Source organism: Ascaphus truei, chromosome 7 (assembly GCF_040206685.1).
Source record: "Ascaphus truei isolate aAscTru1 chromosome 7, aAscTru1.hap1, whole genome shotgun sequence".
In the NCBI taxonomy this organism is placed as follows: domain Eukaryota; kingdom Metazoa; phylum Chordata; class Amphibia; order Anura; family Ascaphidae; genus Ascaphus; species Ascaphus truei.
In genome coordinates this window covers 48,333,351-48,356,166 of record NC_134489.1, presented here as the reverse complement: position 1 = coordinate 48,356,166, position 22,816 = coordinate 48,333,351, and the positions used below count along the sequence as shown (strand labels likewise).

The 22,816-nt window shown below is 43.4% G+C and overlaps 1 protein-coding gene across 11 annotated transcripts in view; it reads left to right on the top strand.

The window, feature by feature from the left end:
* The window catches only part of RYR1 (ryanodine receptor 1), a 132,542-nt gene that overhangs the window by 57,344 nt on the left and 52,382 nt on the right, over positions 1 to 22,816 (top strand). For 7 of the 11 annotated variants that reach the window (XM_075608327.1, XM_075608325.1, XM_075608321.1 and 4 more), the window contains 28 exons: positions 404 to 547; positions 1,046 to 1,126; positions 1,553 to 1,628; positions 1,825 to 1,948; positions 2,065 to 2,180; positions 2,385 to 2,452; positions 2,917 to 3,038; positions 3,475 to 3,524; positions 3,782 to 3,842; positions 3,979 to 4,217; positions 4,991 to 5,072; positions 5,293 to 5,423; positions 5,927 to 6,247; positions 6,844 to 7,084; positions 7,380 to 7,467; positions 9,445 to 9,537; positions 9,991 to 10,005; positions 13,521 to 13,691; positions 14,180 to 14,239; positions 14,352 to 14,486; positions 14,862 to 14,974; positions 16,169 to 16,265; positions 18,390 to 18,496; positions 18,647 to 18,698; positions 20,043 to 20,111; positions 20,228 to 20,327; positions 21,826 to 21,905; positions 22,420 to 22,496. In XM_075608327.1, the coding sequence (XP_075464442.1) occupies positions 404 to 547; positions 1,046 to 1,126; positions 1,553 to 1,628; positions 1,825 to 1,948; positions 2,065 to 2,180; positions 2,385 to 2,452; positions 2,917 to 3,038; positions 3,475 to 3,524; positions 3,782 to 3,842; positions 3,979 to 4,217; positions 4,991 to 5,072; positions 5,293 to 5,423; positions 5,927 to 6,247; positions 6,844 to 7,084; positions 7,380 to 7,467; positions 9,445 to 9,537; positions 9,991 to 10,005; positions 13,521 to 13,691; positions 14,180 to 14,239; positions 14,352 to 14,486; positions 14,862 to 14,974; positions 16,169 to 16,265; positions 18,390 to 18,496; positions 18,647 to 18,698; positions 20,043 to 20,111; positions 20,228 to 20,327; positions 21,826 to 21,905; positions 22,420 to 22,496 (3,113 nt within the window). The remainder of the gene's footprint in view (positions 1 to 403; positions 548 to 1,045; positions 1,127 to 1,552; positions 1,629 to 1,824; positions 1,949 to 2,064; positions 2,181 to 2,384; positions 2,453 to 2,916; positions 3,039 to 3,474; positions 3,525 to 3,781; positions 3,843 to 3,978; positions 4,218 to 4,990; positions 5,073 to 5,292; positions 5,424 to 5,926; positions 6,248 to 6,843; positions 7,085 to 7,379; positions 7,468 to 9,444; positions 9,538 to 9,990; positions 10,006 to 13,520; positions 13,692 to 14,179; positions 14,240 to 14,351; positions 14,487 to 14,861; positions 14,975 to 16,168; positions 16,266 to 18,389; positions 18,497 to 18,646; positions 18,699 to 20,042; positions 20,112 to 20,227; positions 20,328 to 21,825; positions 21,906 to 22,419; positions 22,497 to 22,816) is intronic. The other 4 variants (XM_075608326.1, XM_075608328.1, XM_075608323.1 and 1 more) reach the window with 1 other exon arrangement.

Here is a 22,816-nt window from a genome sequence, read left to right as displayed (position 1 = left end):
TGTCCATGCACTGAGTTTGGTTTCCTCCAGTTTCAGTGCATACCCTCTTATCTTCTGGCTCCCTTTTCTTAGCTACTGTAAATGCTTCCCTCAAGCCCCTTCTTTAGACCCCTGATAGATTCAAAAGTCTCTGTACATAACTACTAAAATCTACAATTCTCCCATTAACCTGCAACATCCTGTGGAAATATAAATGTTGATAGTGCCCACTGCCATTTATAGCTGCTGGCCCTGATAAGGTCAGCACCTGATGCTTTTGAACCCTCCTGCACTAGTACACATACAGACACACACAGCATTGGTATTGTGAAATTGTAAGCCTTTGCTTTTATGGATAATATGTCCATTACAGCCAGTGATGGATCATACTGTAGTTGATGCTCCCCTCTGTTTCCCTCCTCAGGATAAGGAGATCTATCGCTGGCCCATCAAAGAGTCTCTAAAAGCCATGATCACCTGGGAATGGACAGTGGAGAAAGCCCGGGAAGGAGATGATGACAAGATAGAGAAGAAAACCAAATCTCGGAAGATCTCCCAAACAGCGCAGGTGAGAACATCCTTCCTCTGACAACAACCACCGTCGTCCGTCTGCACCACTTCTTTTAATAAAACTCATTCTTGTTTTTCATTTTGTATCTGCTTTTTCTCCCGGTAACGATCTGTCTGCCTCTCTCTCTCACATTCTCTCTCTTTCTATTACTGTGTCTTCGGTTTCTATTTCTCCTTGCCTTTTCTTTCTCATTCTATCCCTCTCCTTCATTTTCTCTTGCTCTTTTCTTCTTTTTTTTTTTACCCTTTTACACACTTATTTCCTATTTCCTATTTCCTTTTCTCTTTCCATTTATCTCACTATTTCAGTTTCTTTGCTTAGCTCTACAGTTCCATCTCTCTCGCCTCTCTTCACTTTCTCTCTTACTTTTACTACAAACCACTCTACCCTGTCTCTATTCCTCCTCTCTTCTCTTCCTCCCTCTCTCTCCCTGTCTTGTTCTCTCTCTTCTCACTGTGCCTGATCTCTGAATTCTTTGCTCTCCCCATTTTTCAGGCAACCTATGACCCTTTAGTCCAAACCTTTAGTCCCACCCCTATCGACATCACTGGAATTACCATCTCCAGAGAGCTGCAGGTAGGAACACGGCTTTGGGGAGACTTTTCTGTTTGGCTTCTCTTCCCCCTAAATGTCTTGGGCTCTTCATAACAGAAGAAATCAGAGATGTCCATCTATCTGATTTATATGTTTTGAGGTTTTATTTCCCATTTATGGATGGGAACATTGCATGTATTTCTTACACATTTAACTCTTGCATTGTAGCAATATTCCAAAGCCTAGTAAATGTCATTATCAGTATTAATTGCATTCAATCAAATTGTAATCACAATAAATTTTAAATGTAATTTGTAGTGCATTTATTTACAAAATAGCTAGTTAGATCAAATGGCAAGATATGTACTTAATCTCCCATGAGTTGGGTGTCACTCTGGAGAGGTGGAGCAGAGGGGAGCTGGACTCCCTACTGGGCAGGTATAAGATAGTCCTATCTTCCTCTTGCAGTCGATGGCAGAGCAGCTGGCAGAGAATTACCACAATACCTGGGGAAGGAAGAAGAAGCTCGAGCTGGAGGCAAAGGGTGAGACCCAAATCCACACATCTGTCTGTCCATCCATCCATATGTTTCCATTCATCAGTAATTTTTCCATCCATCCTGCCATCTGTAAATCCATCCATCTATGAACTTACCCTTCTGTCAATCTATTTGTCTATCCACCTATAAAGATCACATGGCTTTGCTCATGTGAATGTGTAAATTGTGGGTGATTTTCCAGGTGGAGGTACTCACCCCTTGCTTGTACCATATGACACACTGACAGCCAAGGAGAAAGCACGTGACAGGGAGAAGGCACATGAACTTATGAAATTCCTTCAGATTAACGGTTATGCAGTGACTAGGTGAGTGTTGAGGGTGGGAGGGGGTCAGAAAATAGAGACGAGGTACACAGATAGAGTGTAAGGGAGAGAAGGAGGGTGAGGTACAGGCAGCAAGCTGACTCTGTAATCCTCCCCAGGGGTCTGAAGGACATGGAGCTGGACACATCATCTATTGAGAAACGCTTTGCCTATGGGTTCCTGCAGAAGCTGTTGAAGTGGATGGACATTGCCCAGGAATTCATAGCTCACCTGGGTATGGAGGAGGAGTGACTACAGAGGAGAGATTGCAAAGGCTGTGTATAGATACCCAACTTTGGTCTCTAGAAGGCGCTCCCTAAACTAAGCATTAATAACAATCTCTTGTTTATCCCCTGGAGTCCACCACTTAGCTCCAGTGTCACAATATGGGCTATCACTCCCAGCACTTACACTGCCTTTGTTACTGTATGTTTTGCAGAGGCCGTGGTGAGTAGTGGGAGAGTAGAGAAATCCCCACATGAGCAGGAAATCAAATTCTTTGCAAAGGTCAGTGTGAACCTGTCTATGCGTATCCATGTCTCTGATCTGATTTATTTATTTTTATTTATTTTATAAAATCACATTTATGTCAATCTATGTTCCTCTCTTGCTCTCATCTCCTACCCATCTTCTTTCTCTATGTTGGAATCTCTTCATTTATCTACTTCAGTCCTCTTTTCCCATATAATGTCAGTATTGTGCTTTTATGCAAATCCTATTGTTAAACTCTGAATAATACTCATATTGTGCCTTTACAACTCTAATACTCTGGCCTGTGTATTATCTAGTTAGTGCCTTTGACCAATTAATCCATATAAATATACAATATAATGCCCACATTGTGTCTTTATAATGATCATATAATTCCCATACAATGGCCATATGTCCAACTCGTCCATTCTTTATAAGATTATCTACTGCTTTTATGATGCAATGTCCTTGTTGATTGTCTATGCATGTCCTACACACAGATCCTCCTCCCTCTGATCAACCAGTACTTTTCGAACCACTGCCTGTACTTCCTGTCCACTCCAGCCAAGGTGCTGGGCAGCGGAGGCCATGCTTCCAACAAGGAGAAGGAGATGATTGCTAGGTGAGTGCAGAGGGGGGGATATAGTGATCCTATGTATCACAGCTTTATTACACCCTACTTCACAGCAAGGAGACCTGAGGATGATATTGTAACTATGTTTTCTGCTGTATTGCTGTTTTCATGATAATTTTGCCCATACTTCATTATGCTGAAGACGCCGTGTGATATGTACAATTGTATATGTGCAGTATGTGTATTTGTGTATGCATATATGTTTGTGTGTACATGTGCAAAGTGTGAGCAGGAGTGTGTATGCAAATGTGTGTGTGTGGACATGTGTGTGCACATGAGAAAAGGGTTGTGTTTGGCCAGTTCTCACATTTTGTTCACTTTGTGCTTTTTACCTGTTCTTTTAATTTCAGACTCACTCTCAATATCTCTCTTCTATCTATTCTCCCCTCCTTTACCTCCATTTTCCGTCTCTCCTCTCTCTTAGCCTTTTCTGTAAGCTGGCTGCTTTGGTGCGACACCGTGTGTCTCTGTTCGGTAAGCGGCCAATTTGTGGTGTAGCCCTTTCTGAGATTGCAGAGAGAACTTAGTTCAAATCTCTTCACCCCAATAAAACATTAATGCATGAGGTGAACAAATGTCCCATGCAGTTTTAATGCATGATCCTATCTCTCTGTAGCAAGTTATAGGATTCCTGCATTCTGCTATTTATCTCCTTACTCATTTGTTCTTGGAAGGGCTGACAGCCACTATGGCTCTGAGATACAGAATTACTTCTCTCCGTGTCTTCACAGGGACTGATGCCACAGCTGTTGTGAATTGTCTTCATATCTTGGCACGTTCACTTGATGCCAGGTAAACTAGAGCACATATACCTTGAACCCCCTGCTTATATACAGACATCAGAAGCACACAACTCTCACCCAGTCCTAATACACAGATAACAGGTTCACACACCCCGCTCTCTGCCCATGTCTCCCCCAACCTGCAGGACAGTGATAAAGTCCGGCCCGGAGATTGTCAAGGCAGGGTTGCGCTCCTTTTTCGAGGGGGCATCTGAGGACATTGAGAAGATGGTAGAGAACCTAAAGCTGGGGAAGGTGTCCCAGTCACGCACCCAAGTGAAGGGAGTGACACAAAACATCAATTACACTACTGTGGCCCTGCTGCCTGTCCTTACCTCCCTCTTTGAGCACATTGCACAGCATCAGTTCGGAGATGACGTCATGCGTAAGTGGGGGCAGAGATGAGTGAAGTAGAATGGGGCGAGATAAACATGAAAGCATAGGCGTTTATCTATGGACAAAATAATTCAAAACTTATTGGGATATACACAAAAGTATCATAAAATAGCGGAGAATCAGGTCAGTCAACACATTCTTGTCTGTCATATTCTTCACAGAAGGGTTGGTGGATTTATGGAAAAGCTTCCTGACAGATGTGCTAAATGCTAATAGTGTAAGGGGAGTTCAAAACTGCTTGGGATAGACACAAGGCTATATTAAATAAGAATAATAGAGTCTGAGGTTTTACAGTAGGCAGAAGAATGAGCAGACTGGATGGGCCAAGTGGTTTTTATCTGCCGTCAACTTTGTGCGTCTGTTTTCTCCAGCCTGGTCATTTTGGCATTAAGTTGACAAACTGATGCATGCAACCTTGTCCGTGAAATATGTAAGAACTGGACCAAACAATTTTTATAAATTCTTTATTTATTTTTTAAATGGGATATTGTTTCCTGTTGATGTCTGTCTGGTCTCCTTGGTATAGTCAGATGGCATATTACCCTTTTTTGAGATCAAACTTAGATTCTGTGGTCTTTCATTAATCCCATTGCTGTCAACGGAGCCCAAAACTCTTTCCAAAGCAAAAACAAGAGCGCTGAAAACATCTGTACTACTTCTATAATGAAAGCTCACGGTGTTTAAGTATAATGTTCTATGCATGATATATGTGGTACCGAATCACAGGTCATGTTAATGACACATTCTATCTTTTGTCTGCAGTGGATGATGTGCAGGTTTCCTGCTACAGAACACTGTGCAGTATCTACTCTTTGGGGACCACAAAGAACCCTTACGTTGAGAAGTAAGGGCAAGCGAGAGGAGGAGGACTTGGGAAAGGCAGGGAGAGGCAGTGGTGATAAAAGAGAGATAAATATGTATGTGGAGGGAGGGTAGAGATATGACTGAGACATGGATGGATAGCTGGAGAGATAGTTCTGTTTTTGTGTGAACATGTATCATGCTAACAGATAGAAAGTTGTCTGTGCATCTCTCACTAACTGACCTGCCCATGCCCTATGCAGGCAGCGCCCGGCCCTGGGTGAGTGTCTGGCTAGACTTGCAGCTGCGATGCCTGTTGCCTTCCTGGAACCAGCCCTGAATGAATACAACATCTTCTCTGTGTACACCACCAAGTCTCCTCGAGAGCGAGCCAGTACGTAATGAAGGGGAGCCCAAAAAACATCTAATACCTCCCCTCCCTCATATCACTCTGATTCCACTCAGCAAAAGCAAGCTCTGGATTAGGTCATATATTTCTCCTCCTTTCCTCCTTCATTTTCTCCAATTTCCCTTTTCTCTTGTTTTTACGTGCTTGCCAAAACTTGCTTCACCCTATTTCCCCCTTCTTTCCTGCTCTATGTCTTTGTCTCTTTCTACTCATTTATTTCCCCTTCATTTTCTCCATCTCCCTTCTACCCATACTGCTTCTCAATAACCCTCTCCCAATCTTGCACTCTCCCCTGTCTTCTTTTTACAACACCCCTCTTTCTCAACTTTTTTTGTCTTCTCCCCTTACTGGCTTTTTACTAGTCTATCTAACTCCCCCCCCCCCCTTTTTTCACTTACCCTTTTGCTCATCCCATTCTCATTTACCATCGCCTTTTCTCTCTTCTCCCTCTCTCTTATGCCTCCTCCTAATCCTCCCTCCACTCCCAGTCCTGGGTCTCCCCAATTCTGTGGAGGAGATGTGCATGGACATCCCTGACCTTGAAACCCTGATGAAGGACATCGGGATGCTGGCTGAGTCAGGTGCTCGATACACGGAGATGCCGCACGTCATCGAAGTTACCCTGCCCATGCTGTGCAACTACCTCCCCCGCTGGTGGGAAAGGGGACCGGAGAACGTCCCAGACGACGCCTCTCCCTGCTGCACGAGCGTCACCTCTGAGCACCTTAATGCCCTTCTTGGCAACATCCTGCGTATTGTTGTCAACAACCTGGGCATTGATGAGGCATCCTGGATGAAGCGACTTGCAGGTATAGTGTGAAGGGGCCTTATACAAAGGCACAATGTAACAAAGACATTCTGATATATTGCATCAGCTGGTGAGGCCACTGTTTAACCTGCAAATAATATTGAAGCATTTCTTAATTACTTCTAAGTGCATTTACTTTATTGTCTACATATAAGCAAAAAAAAAAGTATAGAATTCAGTCAAAGTCCAATTCTTTTTTGTAGCCTTTTTCTGAAAATGTTCTGCACAAATTTTAATAAGATTCGCCCCAAAAGTTCAGCCTGACACTATCAAAAAATGCAATTTCAGCCCAATACACACAACAGGTCTAAAGTGATATGTTCTTAAAAGCAGACGGTTGTCCCATAACTATACTACCATCATTGAGGCATTGTCTTGGTCCCACTACTGATGCCCCTTTTATGTGGTACCTTCAGTATTTTTTTTATTTTTATAATCCTTGATGACGTCTGTTGTTTTATTTTTCAGTGTTCTTGATCCCCCCTCTCCCCTTCCTGTTTTTTTTTCTACATCTTAGAGTGGTGTTATTTGTTTGGATAAGTGGGACTTGGTAGGCATTGCAAGCCTCCAGTAGTTTTACTCTTGATTCTCCCACAGTCTTCGCGCAGCCCATTGTGAGCAAGGCCAAGCCGGAGCTCCTCCGCTCCCACTTCATCCCCACCATGGAGAAACTGAAAAAGCGGGCCGGGAAGGTGGTGGCCGAGGAGGAGCAGCTGCGCCTGGAGGCGAAGAGCGAGTTGGAGGATTCGGAGACGTTGATACGGGATGAGTTCTCGGTACTGTGCAGGGATCTATATGCACTCTACCCCCTGCTAATCCGCTATGTGGATAATAACAGGTGAGGCAATTCAGGAGAAGAAGGTAAAGAGGATGCCAAGGAGTCAAGACATACAGTAAATACACATGCACACACACCCACACACACTCTCTTACACATAAAAACACACATGCACACTCACACACACCAAAACAAACACACGTACACACACCAAAACAAACACACGTACGAACACTCCCATGCAAACACTTACATGCATCCATAACAAACTCAGATACACATGCTGTATAAATTCTCACTTACAAACATATTTCCATGCAGGATGACTTGTGCTAACAAATATATGTTGTTGTAGGGCTAACTGGCTGACTGTGCCAAACTGTGATGCAGAGGAGCTGTTCCGCATGGTGGGAGAAGTCTTTATCTTCTGGTCCAAATCCCATGTAAGTTTTATGTGCCATGGGCAGAGGGACTGAGATATCGTAATTCAATCTCATGTAAATGGAGCTATTTATGAAAGGCTCCCGCCTTCAATACTGAATTCTTAAAAACAAATTTAATTCTAGCATTTTTCCTGGTTGTCCGCATGGCAGTGGTCACAACTTGGTTAAGTTCCAGCCTCCAGCTGAAATAGAAAAACACTGATGGTGAGATATCGCTCAAACCCAAATATGAGTGTACATAATTTGCATAGGGAAAAACACAATATTGAAAACACAAGAAAAATGACCGCGGTCACAGAAGTCCCTTTAACATGCACTCATGGTAGAAGTGTATTAATAGTTAATTAGGGGGATGAAAAATTCACAGGGCAGACTAAGGTGTCAAACTCAAACGCACACCTCAAATATACTTATGGTAGCATGACGTAAATACAGTTAAGATCAAAAAAATTATACATTTTTATTTGTCATAAATCACAACGCCGAATCAATAAGTGAACATAGTGTAGTTTGCAACAGTGAAAACTTTAAAATGGAATACAATAATTCCCCAGATAGGGAACAATATATGGAGGGAGGTAGTAATGGGGAAAGCACACAACTATGGTTGTCAAGTGTGAATGCTTCACAATACTAATGAATCTATAGGTATATACGCGTAGACAAATATATGTCCCTAATGTGTCACTGTGCAGTCCTTTCCATAAAAATTCCGGCTTGCATATGTATTCCCACCAATTCCTCTTATCCCAAGTGTTCTCTAAAACATTAGACAGAACAAAGCAATACTCCCGAATTGGCCACATAGAGCCTGTTTCCCACAGGTAATTCAACTTTTGTTATATGAAACGTGGCAACGTGTTTCAAGGCCTCATCTCCCAGGATCCAGTGCAGCATACCAGTCTAGGAGAGTGGACTTTGATGGCAGATCAAGAGGGCTCTCACATAAGGTGGTACAGACCTTAATGACGACAAGCAAGAAAACTACTTCTACAGTATATCATAGAATCTAGCAGTTATTCCATCTGGTGTGAACGCATATGTGTAAGCTTCTTGGAACCACCTATTCCTGCTATTCTGAACTTTTTGCAAGGTCTAGAACAAGGGCTCAGCTCTAGCTGACTAAAGGTTCAGATTTCTGCATTATCTGCGCTACTAGGGAGACACTTGGCTGCCATATATGCCATAAGTAGATTCTTTCAAGCTTTGAAGAGCCAAGTGTGGCCGAAACGTCAAGTCATTTTGTTGGCAATAAATTAGTATTGAAAATTCCATGGAGCCCTGTTCTTTATACCTTTCATTCAAGAGAAACAAGCCACAATACAAGAATCCAGTTCCTGCTTGGGATTTACCATTGGTATTACGTGCTCTGACTGATGCCCCCTTTGAACCACTTTCTCAAGTTCCAGACATGGATCGAAAGCTAAAGATAGTCCTGTTGGTAGCAGTTACGTCAGCATGCAGGAGTGGTGGCAGTGCTCACCAATTCCCTCCCAAAGTTTAGATGATACTAATGTTCCTAGTTATATAGTTCAGCTTTTGTACTGAGACTACCTGAGGAGGAAAGGAGGGTCTAGTTATGGTCTCCCACAGATAGGACAGAAATCTATCTTAGCTAGATAGTGGAACTTAGCCAATTAGTGAGCACTGCCATGAATTGACTCTCCATCCATGGAGTTGAAAATTATGGTAAGTTGGTATCAATTTGCTATTTTTTCTTGATAAATTATGCTGTTTTCTGAAATAGTTTTGCAGCCTTTTGACATTATTAAGAAACCCAGAAACTCCTGGCCTATCATAGCTGTTGCTCCCACCTAGTGGTAACACAGATACTGGTCTATTAGGTCTTACTTTCTGGCCCTTTTTACTTAAATACATACACAATACTGTATATCCCATATCTGATTTTCTCTCTTTTCCTTCTTTCTCAAAAACCTTCTCTCTCCACCTCCTCTGTTCTTTCTTCCCCTCTGCTAGAATTTTAAACGAGAGGAGCAAAACTTTGTGGTGCAAAATGAAATCAACAACATGTCCTTCCTTACCGCAGACAGCAAAAGCAAAATGTCCAAGGTAAGTGTAAAATTAAATATACACATAACCTTACCAACTCCCCTAATACTGACACTCCCCAGGTACTGCTCCCTTCTACTCTCTAATACGGACACTCCCAGGAACTGACCCCTCCTATCATTTAATACTAACTCTCCCAGGCACTGCCCCCTCCTACCCTCTAATACTGACACTCCCTAGGCACTAACCTCTTTTAACATCTAAAAGTGATACTCCCTGGGCATGGACCACTTTTACCATCTAATACTGTCACTTCCTGAGCACTGCCCCTCCTACCATCTTATAGTGAGACTCACCGGGCACTGTCCCCTCCTACCTTCTATTAGTGACCCTCCCCAGACCTATTGTTCCCCTCGGTTATACATTTGATACATTGTCTAAGTTCATCACATTCCATTCTACGGATGCACTGTAACATTCTCCTGTGTTTCTTTTCTCTGTTCTCTTGTGTAGTCTGGAGAAAGTCAGGTTAGGCGCACCCTCCTCTCCTTGTGGTGTGGTTGCTGCGCCTCGCTCTCTGCCTGCGTGGGAAGCATGATTCCTTCTCTGTCTGTCTCTCCTCCTTCTTTTTCACGCTCCCCCATTTAAGCTCTTCCATTATTAAAGAGGCCTGCACACCATACAGTGCAGACCACACCCTCATTGAAGATGTTGATCCAGCATTTGATGTTTGAAAGTAAAGATATCCTCTCCCTTATTATAAAAACAAAAAATGCACATGCAGCACTCTAAATAATACAGAGTATCCTTGCAGACTTCCAATTTCTCCTATGTTTCTACAGTAGTTTCCCTCTAATTCACAGCATTAAACAAGAGTAATATTTTCTCTGCTGTTGACTCTAGGGTTAGAGGGGAGGGCAGCAGATGAGATTTATATTAGTCATATATATTATGCCTGTTGCTCTGCTTTCGATATGAAAGAAGTCCTCACTAATTGGAACTCAATGTTAGTTTACATTGCTGAGGGTTCATTGCAGGGGGGGGGGGCCTCTCTTTGCGTTTGAAGGAAATGGCCTGTGCAATTGGAAGGCGTGAACAATGCCTCGTTTTAACCCCTCACTGCCTCAAAGACCTAAAGGGCATTTTACTAGATATGTTAGCTGTGCACTGTGTCGTGTTTTTTTGTCTAATTTATAAAGCAATCACACTTAAGGCTGTGGTCATGCTAGCGCTGAGCGTGCTGAACAATTTAAATTGTCCTGTCCCCGCTCACGCGGTTCGTGCGTGGGTACACACGCTCGTGCGCGGGCACACACGCTCACCCACGCTTGGCGCTTAGATAAACAGAAAAAAGTGAATTTGACGCCCTCTCAGCTTGCCTGCAACATGCCCCCTCGCGCACTTGCGAAATAGCAAGGACACCTGGCGCTCATGCTTGGAGAGCTGGTGACATCACCACTTTCAAGCATGAGCACGGTCAGCGCCAGCGGGGCCGCAGCCTAAGACTAGATCCATAAGATTGGAGACTCTATACTCTCAAATGAACCATAGAGCTTTGGGCTATGGACAGGCAATGTTCTGCAGGGCCCTGTAGCTGTTGGGAGCAATACTCTGCAGGCCTCTTTGCCAAACAAGGGGCATAATGGAACAATGCTCTGCAGACTTATCTAGCAGCGATCATGGTGTAGATGGAGTGATGCTCTGCATGTCTTTCTAGCAGTGAATGTGTTAAAGGGGTGATGCTCTTCAGGGTGTTGAAAAGGAGCAGAAGATTTTGCATGTTCTTTGGAGGAATTTCCAAAGCAAATGTGGCTGTATTTTGCCTGCCAGAGCAACACATGGCACGCAGAATGTGTTGGCATAGAGTGAGGGCACGGCTAAGGAAGCCTTTGATATCAGGAGAATGGGGAAGCTGCACCCGTTCTTCAGTCCCTGCAAGTTGCTTTCGCAGGGTCTCTGCTGCTGATGTGACGTTTTTCGCATTATGACTTGTGTGTTCTCCATGGGCTTCATGACTGAGGGTGGGGGGGGGGGGGTTTATCAGAGGCCTTCTTTGTTATCTCTGTGTTTATCCCACTCCCTTCACACCTTCTCCAACACAGCACACAAAAACACACCTCTTGACATGAACACACGCGTAATTGTGAATATACAGTATACACAATTCTCGACATAAACACACAAATACTGACACATGCACACAGCACATACTGTACTGTACAGGCACGCAATCACTGATGCACATATACATGCACAACATTTGTTGCATTTAATGCTGCTAAGAAACAAAGAACTATACAACACTGAACAATTCTGGCTCAGTGAGTGCAATCTATGCGTTGATGTAAATGTAGCTTTCTTATAATCTTGTATGAGGAGTAACCCGCGGAGCAAGGGAAGTGAACATTTGAAGATTTAGGTTTAAATCTCCTGTGCATGTTATCTTTAAACGGTGTACCACCAGTGGGAAGATGAGCCAACATATGGTACTACTTTCCCTAACAATGGAGATGGCCTTGGGTGCAATGCTGTTTTCTTCCCAGCACCCACTGTGGATTCACGAAATCATCCATCGGCCTTTAAAGACCGTCACCCTGCTTACGGCACCAGCTCCTTCAAAACCCACACTCTTTTCCACCTGTCATTTCTAATACTCACACCCATCTTTCCGTGCAGTTACATTTCCTTTTATATTCCCCCTGCACACATGTATGTTACCATGTGTACTATTGTCTGATCATGTGTACTGCTTTTAATATGTTTCGATCTGTGACTGTTTATTCATGTGCTCTCTGGTATGTTTTTACACTTCCCTACACGTTTCCAGTGATCCAGCTATTATACAGTCAGTGTGGTAATTCTTAACTTAATGTAGACTCTTTGGCTGGGATTCAATAAGCCGAAATGCAGGGTATCACACCCGCATCGTGGCTTATTGAATCCTGCTCTTTATTCTTATTTGTACACATTGCTTTCCATGTACTGTAAAAGACTTAAGCATGTGCAGAGGGGGCTCTTAGCAGGTGTTGATTTTGAGCTGTAAAAATTGGCTGAAGTGAGTACTCTGCAGATGCTGGCTGGATGGGAGCACAGCGAAGGTGCTGGCTGGGTGGGGCACAGGAAATGTGCTGGATGGGGGGCAGAAAACTGGTCCTGATTGGATGCGGGGCATAGAGAAGGTGCTGACTGAATGGGGGACACAAATCAGATGCTGGCTGGAAGAGGGGCACATAGCAGATGCTGGCTTGGTGGGGGGCCACAGGGAAGATGCTGGCTGGATGTGGGACACAGAAAAGACACCGTCTGGATGGGGGGGCAAAAAAACAGATGCTGGCTGGATAAGGGACTCAACGCAAATGCTGGATGGGAGGCACAGGGAAGGTACTGATTGATGGGGACAGGGAACATGCTGGCTGGATTGGAGGCACAAAGCAGATGCTGGCTGGATGGGGGGCACAGAGCAGATGCTGGCTGGATGGGGGGCACAGAGCAGATACTGGCTGGATGGGGGCACAGAGTACTTGCTGGCTGGATGGGGGTACAACACAGTTGCTGGCTAGATGGGGGGCACAGAGCAGATGCTGGCTGGATGGGGGCACAGAGTACTTGCTGGCTGGATGGGGGTACAACACAGTTGCTGGCTGGATGGGGGGCACAGAACAAATGCTGGCTGGATGGGGGCACAGAGTAGTTGCTGGCTGGATGGGGGTACAACACAGTTGCTGGCTGGATGGGGGGCACAGAGCAGATGCTGGCTGGATGGGGGCACAGAGTAGTTGCTGGATGGATGGCGGATATAGAGCTGTTGCTGGCTGGTAGTTGCAGATTTAATGAGATGTTTGCCAGTTGACATCAGTTCATTACTTCGTGGTGCACAACATACTGTATGTCATATACATATGTCCACAGTGGGAAAGTGAAATGGGGATCAGGCTTGCTGAGCTGCATGCATCTTTCTTATGCTGAAAATCCCAGTCATGTTCTAGATCTGGACAATGTCACTACTTAGGGTCTCTCGACTTTGCTTTTTTTTCCCCTCACAGTCTGGAGGCTCCGACCAGGAGCGTATGAAGAAACAGCGCCGTGGGGACCGTTACTCTGTGCAGACATCTCTCATCGTAGCCACACTGAAGAAGATGCTGCCCATTGGGCTCAACATGTGCTCACCCACCGACCAGGAGCTGATCAATCTGGCCAAAATACGCTATGCCCTGGTGAGTCTAAGGCCTCAAGTTGGGAGCATCTATATCTCAACTCCAAGATATAAGTGTTTTGTAATGTCACCCAATTCTAGTCTTCAAATCATACGCTATGCCAGTTTTAAATCCCAAATTATTAATCTAATGCCAAGTAACAAATGCCAACCAATGCTAGTCCCAAAAAGTTTCACCTTCAAGATATCAAGACCTATGTATTCAAATACTACAAAGGCCACCTTTAAATGACAGACTGCCCCAACTTCCAGACGGCAACCGCAGATCCTCGGTATCAGTCAACACCAGGTCCCAAATGGCACTAACTTTCAGGCTCTAAATTCAATTAGTTCCATCTTCAGGTCTGCTTCAGTATGCCCATCCCAATCATTATGAGTGTGTGATGCAGATACCAGAGATACCTTGTCTGAGTTGTCTCACACATAGCCTAAAGTGCGGAGTCCTCTTCTCCCCTTCTCATCTTCTCTTTTCATGACTTCTCCTAACAGAAAGACACAGATGAAGAGGTCAGAGAATTCATGAACAGTAATCTCCATCTGCAAGGCAAGGTCGGTACATGTCCTGTGGTTATGGAAATCTCTGGTCTCTCTCTTCCTCCCTCCTCACCCCCCCCCCCTCCCCCCTCTCTCTTATTCTTTTTTGTCTGTCTGCCCCGCACAGTGTGAGAACTCATCCATGCGCTGGCAGATGGCTCTTTACAAGGAAATGTCTGGGAAAGCAGAGGATTGCAATAGCCCAGAGAAGATAGTAAAACGTGTCCAGGAGGTCTCTGCCGTGCTGTATCACCTGGAGCTGGTGAGCTCAGAAGGGGGTGGAGGGCATAGGGAATAGCTGCTGATAACCTCTTTATCCAACTGTTGTGTAGAAAAATATGCCCATATTACTGAAGCTGGAGTTTGTTTCTTCTTTGTGCTCTGACCTTGTTATCCGTCCCTTTCCATACCATCTCCTCCTTTTTGTCACTTTCTTACTCTCACTCATTTACACTTCTCCCCTCATTTATTCTTTTCATGGTTTTCCTCTGCCTCTCCTTCTGATACTTTATTTCCTCTTCCCCTCTCTCAAATTCTCACTCTTCCCTCATCCTCCCACTCTCTCACTCTTCCTCCCACTCTCTCACTCTTCCCCCCACACTCTCACTCTTCCCCCCACTCTCTCACTTTTCCCCAGACTGAACACCCATTCAAGTCCAAAAAAGCTGTATGGCACAAACTGCTTTCCAAACAGCGCCGTCGTGCTGTGGTAGCCTGTTTCCGAATGACCCCCTTGTATAACCTGCCCAGGTAAGTCCTAATTTAAGCTCTCTACAGACACATCCCTGTATAATAGCATATCTGACATTTAATTACCATACAAATCCATATTTCTCAGTACGGGGATAGAGTTTTACCAACCACAATGTGAAAACGCTTCCCCAATAGCAAACATCTTCCAGTGGGGAGAAGTGTACACATATGGTGGTATATGCACATTTATACAATCTGCACACCTTCTGTATATCCTTAGAAGTGCATTCCTAGGGACAGAAAAAAGAGAAAGGTCTTTAAACCTTTTAGGAACATGAAACCCTATCAGGTTCACATATCCTGTGTACATTAAAATACCACTGCTGTTAGGCTTATAATTTGAAATAAATAACACCATCTTTTTGTCAGATATGTCAGAGTAATATCCTCCTTAATAATATTACATGATTGTTGATGGCTAGAAGGCTGGAATATATTGTTGATGACTTTCCTGAAGTTAGCTGAATTTGATGTATTCTGGTGAAGATTGTTAGAGTAATATTGTGCTTTTGTGTGTCTTGTTTGCCTTGTGCACATATTCCGCTGGCATCTGTAGTTATTAAGATCTTTGGTAGTGCCAGTTACTTTGTAGCTTTTTCACAAGCCATCCCTAAGATGGTAGAGCGATATAAGGTCAGTTGTAACCCACGGAAGGTGTGCCCCCCCCATACTCTTATTCTGCATAGTGGACCGTGGGTATCACAGAGTTTTAAGAACTCGGATTGCAAATAGTCGAATGCAGAATCAGGGTCAGGAATTAAGTTGATTCTGTACCAAGGGCAGTTGGTAAGATCAGCCAGAAACTGTTGTGGTTTAAAGTGTCTAATTATTTTAGTGAGGAGAACTTTAGGGCTTAAACTTTAAATCTGTCGCAATTTATTTCCCTTCTTTCCATGTCTGTCACTCCGTGCCCTCCCTTTTCACTGTCGAGTATCTCCCAGTCTATGTGTCCCTCCTGTCACAATGAGCCCCCTACTTGTAAATCTTCTGCTCCCCCTAGGTTGGAAACTGTGCATGAACCGCTTTCTATCTCATATACCTTGTATGTATCTGCTTTGTTACCAAATGTATTTTATGTCAGCCTGGTAACCTGCAGAAAACACAGGTTGTGAACCACTAGTACACATTGCTACATACATACAAATATGGGGCAGGGGAGTATGTATGCTTATACGTGTGTATATCCGACAGGCACCGTGCATGTAACATGTTCCTAGAGGGGTACAAACAATCCTGGATAATGAGCGAGGAACATGACTTCGAGGACAGGATGATAGACGATTTGGCTGTGAGTAACAAAGTAACAAGAAACCGGGGAGGGGGCGATTGTCGGAAATCTGGCTGTGGGTCAATTGGGGATTTCCCTGGTTTTCCAGCAGCCCAGTGCAACCCTGAATAGAAGTTTCTGTGCGATAGTGCCCTGATCTGCACTATTGCATCTTAATGAATAACCCCCATAGTAACAGATGAGATATGTGAATCATGGATAAGAGGAAGAATAATGTATGTGTGTCTTAATTCACTAACGTGTGTCTTTCCATTCTATACCTCACTGCACTGATGCAGCCACTTCTGGGTTAGAATCCTGAATAATATATTATATTTACACAGTGCCTTGCAAAGGGCTTTTCTAAAATAATTCAAATGGCAGCCAGTATTGAAGTGGAATCCTGAACAATAACTTGTATTTATATACAGTACAATAGCAGCTTTTTATTTTAAGGTGCTTTATTTATTTATTTATTTATAAAATGTTTTTTTTATCAGGAAATAATGCATTGAGAGTTACCTCTCATTTTCAAGTATGTCCTGGGCATACAGTTATGATGACAAATAATACATGGTTACAAATAAAATGTACATAATTACATAAGAGAACAGGGTATACATTATATACAAGACATTGCATGCACAGTTGGAGATAATATATATTATTGGCATATGTAACAGTTACAGACCAGATTAAAATGTGAGACAGCTTTAGTTTTGAAAGAACTTAGACTAGTGGTAGCTGTTGGAGTCACCGGTAGATTATTCTAGTTTTTGGGTGCACGGTAAGAAAAGGAGGAGCGGCCGGATACTTTGCTGAACCCTGGGACCATGAACAGTCTTTTGGAATCAGATCACAGGTGATAAGTGCTGCGTGTGCTTTAGAATTATAAGAAAGATTGGAGTATCAAACTCCATAGCGGCGGCCCACTTCAGCCGAATCCAGCAGAAATACAATTGTAATTGTTTCTTTATAGTACTTCTCAGGGACGTCCCATATGTGGATTTTAACCCCTTGTTGTCTCACAAATAAATAATACAGTGTTAAAGTCTCCCCAATAGCCTCTGACCCAAGGAATATCTTGCATGGGGTAAACTTATGAATGAAACAAACTCAGTGTTTGATTGCAGAAAGGGCTCCTGGACGTCAGCGTGCTCCAACCGGGATAAACGTGGATAGTGGATAGGAGAAGAACTCAGGCGGTGCATCTGCTCCCGAGAAGAAATGCTGCAGACCGGGACTCCTTACTGGTCAAATAACTTTATTGGCACATAACAGCCAAAAAAACACACACTCTTGCGCGTTTCGCGCGTCACTCCGTGCTTTATCAAAGAGGATATACACTTGTGAACAAGACGCCTTAAAATACCCATACTTCCCTGTAGTGTAGCCAATGGAGGCCGTACATTTAATTTATTCCACCTACTCAAAGTTGAAACTCCTCCCCTCCAAAGGTGGGGGCTGAGGAGGTATATGCGTCACAGCAGGGAAGAATTGACAAACATAAAACAAATTGGCTATACGGGAGATCATTACTTAGCTCAATATAAATATATATATAAACAAACAAAAATCATCTGCTATACACATATTTTATAGTTGTCCTTCCCATAGCTCTTAAACATACAAACTAATAAGAAAAGTGTATATCCTCTTTGATAAAGTGCGGAGTGACGCGCGAAACGCGTAAGAGTGTGTGTTTTTTCGGCTATGTGCCAATAAAGTTATTTGACCAGTAAGGAGTCCCGGTCTGCAGCATTTCTTCTCGGGAGCAGATGCACCGCTTTAAAATTATAGTTCTGATGCAGTCATGCAGCCACCTCTGGAGTGGATTTATAACATCACATTTACTTCTCTCACCATGAAGAAGAGCTAATAATAGAAATACAAATAATGTGTATCCATATAAAACAATTTTAATTGCAAAGTTCATCATAATTATAGTTTAAAAGCAATTGTACAGCCACCTCTGTGGTGGGATCCTGACAGAACATTTCTATACTCTACACAGCATCTTCCAAAGTGGAGGGAAAGAAAGCGTAATATTACTATTACAAAGCGCGCAACTGAACTGAGAGGAAGGGATTTGGGCAAGTCCTGCTTTTCTTTGTTTATTTTTTATTTCATTTGTTCATTCTTTAGAAATCCAGTGAAACTGAAGAGGAGGAGGAAGAGGAGAGCGAGAAGAAGCCAGACCCGCTGCACCAACTGATTCTGCACTTCAGCAGAACAGCTCTGACAGAAAAGAGGTTGGTTCATCCCCATCAAACCCAGAGATTCACTCACTGAATCAGAAAGAGGAGACTCCCTAATTGATACCAAGATCAGAGATTCCATCTGCACTGAGACCAAACTCTGAGCTCCTCATATTCATTCTGTTCTCATTTCTTTCTCCGTAGCAAGCTGGATACAGATTATCTGTACATGGCATATGCTGATATCATGGCCAAGGTAAGATACTTTAGGCAGCGGTGGCCAACTAAAGTCCTCAGGTCAAGTTTTCAGGATATCCCTGATTCAGCACATGTGATTCAATCAAGTCAAGGACTGAGACACATTTGCTGGAGCAGGGATATCCCTAATACCTGTCCTGTTGGTGGCCCTTGAGGACTGGAGTTGGCCACTCCTGTTTCTAAAAAGTAATTTACACAATACTGTATGTAACCATTAGACTGACTTCTGTGTGCGTAGGTGGGAGCCCAAGACCTACTCCCCATTTTGACCAATGCTATGCCATTAACTGAGCATGTGGCTTGAAAGTCAGACAACAGGACAAGACACAGGGCCTTTTGTAACCAGAACGTATTTATAGAAAAACCACTTCAACGCATATCTATAAATCTATATCTGATCCCCAAATGGGTGGATCATACACATGCAGTCACAATACAAATACACATAATTCGCTGTGCAGTTGTGTATCAGTGTTCTCCCAAGTCCCTTTGACTCTGGGCTAAAAGGGGCCCAAATGTGAGTGCCGGCACAACGTTGGAGCTCATATAAAAGTGTATGTTACTGATGTAGGCCTGACTCTTCGCAAAGACTTCGGTACACCTTGTGTTTAGTGAGGATCCCCTTTGTCTTTACTAATGCCTCCCTTAGTCTGGTAGGCCGCTGGTCTGTTCTCAGCTGCACTCAGGGAACCTGTCTGTGACCTCATCACCCAGCTCTGCTGAGTTGTCCTTCTCACGGCCTGGTTCTAACGTTACTCTTAAATCAGACCGCAACTCTCTCTGAGACAGGGACTGTTCTCTCTCATGGTCTCTGTAGTTCTACTTTCCTCCCTTCTTCCCAGCATTCCCTTTGTGCTCCAACCTCTGACCCTTTGCACTGATTGGCTATAATGTAATATGTCCCTATACGAGCTGCAAGGGCCTCGAGGAGTTGTAGTCCTGCCACGGCTGGTTTTCTTAGTCATTGTCTCAGCAACACTCACACTAGTGAGGAATCAGCAAGGGGGCAGCATACACAGCTGTATTGTCTCAACGGGATTACACAATGTATCACGCGATATTGCACACGTTTCTGGTGGCTGTTGTCTTGCTTGAATCAAAGTTGGTTTGAGTTGTTATACTGTGCAATTAATGGATTTATTGGAAAAATGAAAAATGAGGAGTGCTCATATCTTGTTTTGTTATCTTTGTTCTTTAGTATTAGTTAAGCCTCTAGGTCTGAGCTTGTATTAAACTTGTCTGCTTTCTACAGTATTTCTGCTCATATTAAAGCATAGAGTATAACTTTCATCACACTGCTCTTTTCATTCCACTCACTGCACCCCTTGACTCTCTCCCTCAGAGTTGTCACATAGAGGACGATGCAGAGGAAGCTTCTGCAGAGGGAGAAGAGGCCGATATACCGTTTGAGGTATATATTTTCTGCTTTGAAGTCAGAGCCAAGAGAAGGGGCCTGCAACTCATTGACCACCATATGCTTCCTCCTTCTAATCCCTGTGTTCCTCCTTTTTCTTGTCCTCCCTGCAGGAGAAAGAGATGGAGAAGCAGAAGCTACTTTACCAGCAGTCGCGGCTGCATAACCGCGGGGGCGCGGAGATGCTGCTGCAAATGATAAGCGCATGTAAAGGTGTGTGACCCATCTACTGACGAAGGCCAGACACACACATACTTAGACATGTACATGTATACACACAACTACACTTTTACACACACGTATTAGAGACGAGCGAGCGAGGATTGTTAAAATATGGGCCCCAAACTGGGCTCGGTTTGGCATATGTCTGCATTACCAAGAGAAGTTAGGGGTTGGAGTATGTGCAGAGGCTGGCATGGAGGCTAAGAGAGCGACAGATAGGGCCAAAGAGAAAAAAATGATATAATAATTTCTTTAGAATTAATTATATATATTTTATTCACGTTGGATTTGTATAGGAGGGTAAAATTATTAGGCATGCTACAAATCATCTGACATGTCTCAGTTAATCAGTTCTAGGCCAGTTTCATTCGGGTTTGGTTACCTAAGACTGGGTATGATTCAGATTCAAATTGTGTCTACTACAAGCGTACCTGTCTCCTCTATACCAGTATCTATCAGTCAATACATTTCAGTTGAATACTAGTACAAGTAACACAGGCCTAGAGTAGTAACACACATGAAAAACTATTTAAAATCTATATTTTATATATAACAACCAACACCTACTTTCTCAGTCAGAATACATATACTTAAGTAAATATAAGTCAATCTGATTACAACACCCTTTTCTGACTCCCTCTAGCTTAAGCTGACATGATATGATTTTTTTTCAGCAAATTCCCATTTTGCTCATCATCCAAAACAAATCGACGGGTTTTGGCAAAACAAAATTAAAACACCACATTTGAAAAACAAATGGTCAAGTACATATCTCTAACATGTATACACAATCCTAAACTATAGACACACCCTCACACACTCAGACATTTACATATATACACACGCCTACAGATGCACACTCCTACACACCGACATGTATATGTATACACATTCCTACAGATGTACACTTATAGTCACAGATATGTACATATATATATATATACACACTTCTACAAATGAACATACATGTACAGTATATACGCTCCCGTAGATGCTAAAACACAGGTATTTATGCACTTGTGTAGTGTACTGCAAATACAAATATCACTTGTGAGCCCATTCAGATATCTCAGACAGGTCTACAACGCTGCTTTTCATCATTATCTCTTAGCATCCACTGCAGCTATGGTTTCTGGGAAATTACATGCAAATGAGCACACAGTGTCACCTTTGGCTTCTTATCCATTTTAACATGTGTAAAGATACAGACAAATGCGGGCACATACACACCTACTGTATAAAAAACACAGAGGGACTGAAACAGATGCATACACAGAGACTCACAAATACAGTATATGAACAAAGAGACACATACTGTACGTACAGAAAGACGAACATCAGAAGGTGATTGGGCGCCGTAGAAAGAAGCAGCTTGATTCGTTAACATCCCAACCCTGGTTTATAAGGCTGTGGATCTCACCTGTCTGTGGGGTGTAGGGTGGCTCTCTTGCACAGGCTTGCTATGCTTACAAATAACTTTGTCCCACAGGAGAACCAGGAGCTATGGTCTCCTCCACCCTCAAACTAGGCATCTCACTCCTCAATGGGGGCAACTGCGCGGTTCAGCAGGTGAGATGGTTCCCACAGGTGGGAGAGGGACGTGTGTCTTGAGACCTGCCTATGACATTTGTTGCATGGGGGCATTTCTCTCCGACATAGGATTCCTGGGTGCTGAGAAATGATGTTACTCTGCTTGCTCTCTCATGAACTCTTTCTGGGTTATGAACTGAACAGCATTAACTCTCAACAGACCATCCCCTCTGTGCATTCTGCTCGATCACTATCTTTCTGTTTTCTCCCCCTTTTCTCTCTTTTGCCTGCCTCTATATTCCTGCATCCTTTTCTCCTTGGCTGCCTCTCCTTTTCACCTTAAATTTCTTCTTAGTTTCTTTCTTTTCTTTTATTCCGTCATTCTATTTCACTTTCCCATTCATCTCTGAGTCTTTATTGCCAAGTTTACCCCTTCCTGACTCCACGAGACTCGGCGCCCTGCTAGACATGACTGTGCCAATCTTGTGCATTTTATTGAGTAACTTCCTGGGTATTGAACGCTCACCTTCTCTGTCTCCCCTTCCTTCTGCAGAAAATGCTGGATTACCTGAAGGATAAGAGGGAAGTGGGATTTTTTCTGAGCGTGCAGGCCCTTATGCAGACCTGCAGGTGAGAGAGGATTGGAGGGGGGAGATTAATCCACAGTGACCGTAAAGGTGTGTGTGGTTAGCAACCAATTTAGGTTTAACATTAGTAAATATGGGCCCAAGTCCAGTGTCTTTACCCCAACCGAACAAGGGCTTCAATTACATAAAAAGCCTGAAGTCAAATATGTGTTCAATCTACGTACATAGTGGGCCATATTTACTAACTGTCTTCTGCCATAACACACCTTCTGGTGCTGGAAGAATCCTTACACTATTCAATTTAAATCAAATAGGATGTCAGTCGGCTGTAAGGAGTTTTCCAGAGAAGAAAGTGGTCTTATG